This window comes from Mustela erminea, chromosome 6, assembly GCF_009829155.1.
Source record: "Mustela erminea isolate mMusErm1 chromosome 6, mMusErm1.Pri, whole genome shotgun sequence".
NCBI lineage: Eukaryota > Metazoa > Chordata > Mammalia > Carnivora > Mustelidae > Mustela > Mustela erminea.
The window spans coordinates 84323918-84330026 of NC_045619.1; the positions used below are offsets into that span (position 1 = coordinate 84323918).

The 6109-nt window shown below is 40.9% G+C and overlaps 1 protein-coding gene across 1 annotated transcript; it reads right to left on the minus strand.

Annotated features, from left to right (window-relative positions):
* On the minus strand, positions 1-1960 carry LALBA (lactalbumin alpha). Its single transcript, XM_032348037.1, has 4 exons — positions 1828-1960; positions 1363-1521; positions 825-900; positions 1-276 (listed from the first exon to the last, which is right to left on the minus strand). The coding sequence occupies exons 1-4, from the start codon at positions 1958-1960 to the stop codon at positions 216-218; spliced, it is 429 nt and encodes a 142-aa protein (XP_032203928.1). The 3' UTR covers positions 1-215.
* Positions 1961-6109: the final 4149 nt, after the last annotated feature.

The window sequence follows — 6109 nt, forward strand, 5'->3', positions numbered from 1 at the left end:
TGTAGTAAAGGTGCCATCAGAGGGCAATGAGCAAGGGTCAAAAGTCCAGTGTACAGTCATGCATCTCTGGAGAACAGTCCTCAGGTGTTCAATGGTGTCATGATAGGGTTCAGGACTCAGAGACAAATCAGCTTCAGGCTGCAAATTCAGGCAGCCTTAGGGAGGAGACATTCTAGGAACATACGGAAGGCAGAAGTAGCAATGACAGCAGGCACTCACAACTTCTCACAGTGCCACTGTTCCAGCTTCTCAGAGCAGAGTGGTTTATGGGCCAACCTGATAATGGAAAAGAAGAGAGGACAAGTTGGCTGACTGGATCTTAGCTTAAACTTCCATCTAGCTTTACCCCCAGGAGGGCCAAAGTGGAAGAGTATAGATGAAAATTAGAGAAAGACTTTCTTAGCCAGAAGGCGAGGGACATTGAGCCACCTAGTGGGTTAAGGTCCAGTTTTAAGACTTCAAGAAAATTGTAGGGCTGGAAAAGCCATGCAAATGGTATCAAGGGCTTGTTTCAGGGTCTAAGACTAAACCAGCAGAAATAGATGTCCATGTCCATGTGAAGGGAGTCCTAGGTCTCCGCCCTCTATTCCCTATGCTTATTAGGAATATTGCTAAAGAGGAGTGGCATTAGGGAGGCTTGGTAAATTGGGGATCTGAGTCTGCTTGATGAGTCCTGTTTTGGAAACTACCCTCTAGATTAAATGGCCAGGAAATAGAAAATATATATATATATAGAAAGAGAGATAAATAGAGACAGCAGTGCTGCACTAAAGGAGTGAGAAAAAGAAGGGGAAGGGGTAAGTAGAAAATAGAATGGGATTCACCAGTAGTCGATTCCTTCCTTGTTCAGAATCTTCTTGGCACAAGTCATGTCATCAGTAAGGTCATCATCCAGGAACTCTGGCAGGAGTTACAAAGACAGGAACGTGAGAACTAAGTATTACCCAGAAAGATAATGAGTTCCCTCTTCCCTGGATTTACTAAGTCTGGTCCTTCTCGGAACTGGACACTTATGCTTGTTGCCTTCCTATATGAAAAAGCCAATACAGTAAGGTCCCTCACCCCAGATAAGGACTCTCTTCACTTCTCTTGGGTGTCTTCAGAAGAATTATCAACTTCATCAACTCTGAAAATGCAGGGTATCAAACTTCAAGATATACAGACAGCTAAAATCCTCTACTTCAGGGGACTGCCTGGAGCTCTAGTGAACATGAAAATTCTAATAGACTTTTATTCAGTACTGTCAAGTCAGGCCCCACAGTTGTAGGCAGTGTAGCCAGAGGTGTTCTTGATACCAAACATGAGATTAGCCCAGGGGTAGGCTCTGGGAAAACAGAGGAACAGGATAAAAGGGCTACTCACTGTCACAGGAGATGTTACAGATGTTCCTTGACTGAAGGATCTTGTTGTCCTTGCACCAAACTTTATTGTTGATCTGGAAGAGTCCATATTCTGTGCTGCCATTGTTATTGACTATGGTTTGTGTATCATAACCACTGGTATGAAATATAGTACAGATCCCTGAGGGGAAATGAGAGAGAGGTAATACAGAGGTGTCCAGGCACGCATTTATAACATAAATGAGGACCTGTATTACCAGACGTAGAAAGGCTCTCTAGCCAATCTCCAAAATATGGCAAAGCACAAAGTATCTTGATGAGATGAAGGATTTCAAAAAGGATCAGACAATAAGAGAAAAGGAAGATATATTAATAAATGTAATAAAAGAGTAAACACATAAGCACATAAGAGGATTATTAGATAATTGAATAAAAGTGAAGAGGAAAAAGAGAAGAATGGGATAAAATGAAGCAGCAGAGAACTCACATTCAGGCAAGGCAATGCCTCCAAAGCCATCCATGTCTTTCAGAACCTGGGACAGCTCACATTTAGTAAATTGCTTTGCCTGGGTGGCAGGAAACATGATGCCAACCAGGAGCAGAGAGATAAAGGACATCATTTCAGCTACCCCCAAGAACCTGAAATGGGGTGTCACACAGCTTCACCTCCTTTTATTTGTGGAGAAAGCCTCAGGGGCCCTGGCACCAAGCCCTACATCCAGGAAGAAGATGAAGAGAGACTACTCATGCCAACACAGAAACACTGAGCCTGCCAGCTTCCTTCCCGTACTTTTACCCTATTTTTCCTTCTCCCCTAATCTCTAATCCATACAGGTATTGTTTTCTGCCCAGAGTTTCAATCATGATTCTATTCCCATTTGGCTTTGTTTGTACTTTTGTTTCTTGTAGATTTGGTTCTAGGAAGCAGGATGCCCCCAGCCTACTTCAGGAACAAAGAAAGCCTCAGGAGTAATATAAATGAAGCAATCAGAAAATAAAATAAGGGTTCATAGCCAAAACCCCCTTCCCCCTAGAGCCATACAGAATATGAAAAAGGAGTGTATATCATTACATGCCATAGTCCCAGGATCAGAATTTGGTTGGCACTTGTCCAATCAACCCAGGCATGGAACAAAGCCCAAGAAGAGTCCCTTGAGGTGGTGGTTCATGGCTGAGAGCTCAGGAATAGAGATAGTCTACAGCAACATAGACTGCGAGAATCAGATATAACTTGGATCCAGAAACCTCATACTTAGGAAAACAGAATTTGAAAAGTATGTTTGATAGTATCTAGCTATCCTATGAGCTATTATCAGACTCTCCACCCCTAACCACCACGACCACTAAATAGCCAGATACTACATTGGTGTTAATTAAGACATTATGTAAATCCAAATCTAACTTGTAGATTTGTTCATGGGTATGGAAACTTACAGACAGCCTCAGAGTTGGCCCCAGGAGGTTAAAAATAGAGTAACCCAAGCTAGTGGGAAGATAAGACTTTGAACACTTTAAGATTGGGCTAGGATATATCTGGGGCCTATAAAACAAGATTCTGGATCTGAGCTTTTCAGTGCCCTTGAGCAAGTAGAGTTAAGGGTACTAGTTCTGAATAATTACTCCACCTTGCTGGCATCAAGCTTCATGTCATGGAGCCAATAGCTGTTAGCCTCCTTCATGGCAGGGCTCACTCTCTTTATTCCAATCTCTAAAGCTGATTTCTTATATTGTCATGGGTATCTATTTTAGACTTCCAAACTGAAGGTATTCCAAACTGTTATATCCTACAACTCTTTAAAATCAGGGCAAACTCTTCTCTCTTTTTTAAGATTTTATTTATTTAAGAGAGAGAGCACATGAGTAGAGAAAGGGGTAGAGAGGGAGAGAGAAACAGACTCCCCACTGGGCAGGGAGCCTGACATAAGGCTCAATTCCAGGACTCTGGGATCATGACCTGAGCTGAAGGCAGATGCTTAACTGATTGAGCCACCCAGGTTCCCTAGACTCCTCCCAGTTTTATCTGGTCTTCTATATCATGGATAATCAGAATATGAAGTAGCATGAGTGAAAAGAATGTAGAGGATCTTGGTGCCAAGAGAGATGAGCAGAAATTCCTGATAGCAAAGAGATACATGTTCAGAAATACAGCAAAAGTTTGCTACTGCATTTCTCCTCCATTCTACCTAGAGGCATTGGAGGGGTGCATGAAAGACTGGAATAGGAATTCTATCACACTAAGCAAGTATGGTTGAGAATATGGCTGGGAGTAGAGGATGACCTTGAACCATATGAAAGAGGGACAGATGAAGAAAGTGTCTTTCCAATAGTGAAGTCTGGTGTAAAATGCCTCCTTCAATGGACTGTAGACTAAGTACCTGTGATAGAATAAAATGGTAGGCCAAGATATCAGTAATCACAGGGGCTTACCATGCTTCCAGCCAAGTCAAGACTTCTGGCAACAGCCTGCTTGCCTATAATTTGGTTGTATCTGTCCTTCCCTGAAGCAATAAAAAGCAGCATCCAGGTCTGCACAGCTAAGCACAGAAAACAAATGTGCCTCAGGCAAGAGGAACCATTATTTCCCTAGAAGTGTTTGTAAAATAGCATATCTGGGAGTCATCTGAAAAAGAAGCTAGAAGATATCTTATGGGAACAATTACAAACATTCAGAGAAAGACACAGATTCTTGGCGATAGACCAAAGAAGAACAACAAACAATGACCACAGTACTGAAAAAGGAAGTGTATGGAAAGACATCAGCACAGCTAATGGAGGAAAGCTCCAGTCAAAATCTCCCTTTCCTGACAGGTAGGGTGCTCTATGTACAGGCTGAGATGTGAATCAAGGCAGGGAGGAGGCATTAACAACACAAGGATTTTTCAGAAATATGCTTGGAAGCTATGTTCATTCTCTCAGATGCTGTGGTAAAAATCAGGTTTCTCAAACCAGTCCTATTTGGAGGACATTTAGAGATTAAGGAATCGAAATCATCTGCTTCAAAACATACTTGGTGGTTGCCATCCACAACCATAGTTTGCAGATGGTAATTTATAGAGAAAGTCCAGGACAATCTTTTGGAGGAACAGCCTCCACACCCTAGATCCACAATAACATTGAGCATTATTTCTTTTGGTTAATATACTCACCTTGTTCTACTTCCTCCCATAGTCCAGGTAAATTTTCACTAGGTGGACAATGAGGCTAGATCTTGGACTTGACACACAAATTTTAGAAAAATTCTTAGTTGAATTAGAGAGTTATTTAAAGCAAAATTAGAGAAAGGAGTGATTTCTACTGGTGATATTCTTTTGGAGTTGCTTGTGCAAAAATCCTTTCAGAGTCACTATGGATTCACATTGTGTATCTGCACCAAAGGCTTGATCTCAATTTACATAGCATTATTTTGAATTGTTGTATTTGTATTACCATTTCTATAACTGCTCTTATGCTTAAAAGAACCAATTCATTTTTTATTTAAATTCAGTTAATTAACATATAGTGTATTGTTAGTTTCAGAGATAGAGTTCAGTGATTCATCAGTATTATATAATATCCAGTGCTCATTATATCACATGCCCTCCTTAATGTCTAACACCCAGTTACCCCACCCCCCCACTCCCCTCTCTTCCAGCAACCCTCAGTTTGTTTCTTATGATTAAGAGTCTCTTATGGTTTATCTCCCTCTCTGATATCATCGTTTTATTTTTCCCTCCCTTCCCTTAAGATCCTCTGCTTTGTTTCTTAAATTCCACATATGACTGAGATCATATGATAATTGTCTTTCTCTGATTGACTTATTTCATTTAGCATAATACATTTTACTTCCATCTACATCATTGCAAAAGGCAAGATTTCAATTTTTGATGGGTGAGTAGTATTCCACTGTATACATATATACCACTTATTTTTTTTTAATCTTATTTCTTCATTTTTGTGAGAGAGAGTGGGCACAACTGGGGCAAGAGAATGGGCAGATGGAGAAGCAGACTCCCTGCTGAGCAGGGACACCCCCCCAGTATCTGACTCAATCCCAGGACCCTGGGATCATGACCTGAGCTGAAAGCAGACACTTAACTGACTGAGCCACACATCACCCCATATACCACTTCTTCTTCATCCATCCATCTATCAATGAACATCTGGGTTCTTTCATAGTTTGGCTATTGTGGACATTGCTGCTATAAACATAGGGGTGTATGTGCCCTTTCAGATCACTACTTTTGTATCTTTGACATAAATACCTAGCAGTGCAATTGCTGGGTCATAGGGTAGCTCTATTTTCAACTTTTTGAGGAACCTCCATACTGTTTTCCAGAGTGGCTGCACCAGCTTGTATTCCTACCAGCAGTGTAAGAGGGTTCCCCTTCTCTGCATCCTCCCCAACATCTATCTTTTCCTCACTTGTTAATTTTAGTCATTCTGTGTGAGGTGATATTTCATTGTGGTGTTGATGTGTATTTTCCTGATGTGATGGTGAGCATATTTTCAAGTGTCTGCTGGCCATTTAGAAGTCTTCATTGGAGAAGTGTCTGTTCATGTTTTCTGCCTATTTCTTGATTGGATTATTTGTTCTTTGGGTGTTGAGTTTGATAAGCTCTTTACGAATTTTAGATACTAGCTCTTTATCTGATATGTCATTTGCAAATATCTGCTCCCACTCTGTTGGTTGTCTTTTAGTTTTGTTGATGGTTTCTTTTGTTGTACAAAAGCTTTTTATCTTATGGTTTCACTTACTTGTGGAGCATAACAAATAACATGGAAGACCTGGG

Excerpts from the sequence above, each read along its gene's own strand:
- LALBA (XM_032348037.1), bottom strand. The coding sequence starts at position 1,960 with ATGATGTCCTTTATCTCTCTGCTCCTGGTTGGCATCATGTTTCCTGCC. Across the intron at positions 1,522-1,827 it reads AGGCATTGCCTTGCCTGAAT|GGATCTGTACTATATTTCAT; the intron begins GTGAGTTCTCTG and ends ATTTCCCCTCAG. Across the intron at positions 277-824 it reads AAGGAAGGAATCGACTACTG|GTTGGCCCATAAACCACTCT; the intron begins GTGAATCCCATT and ends TTCCATTATCAG.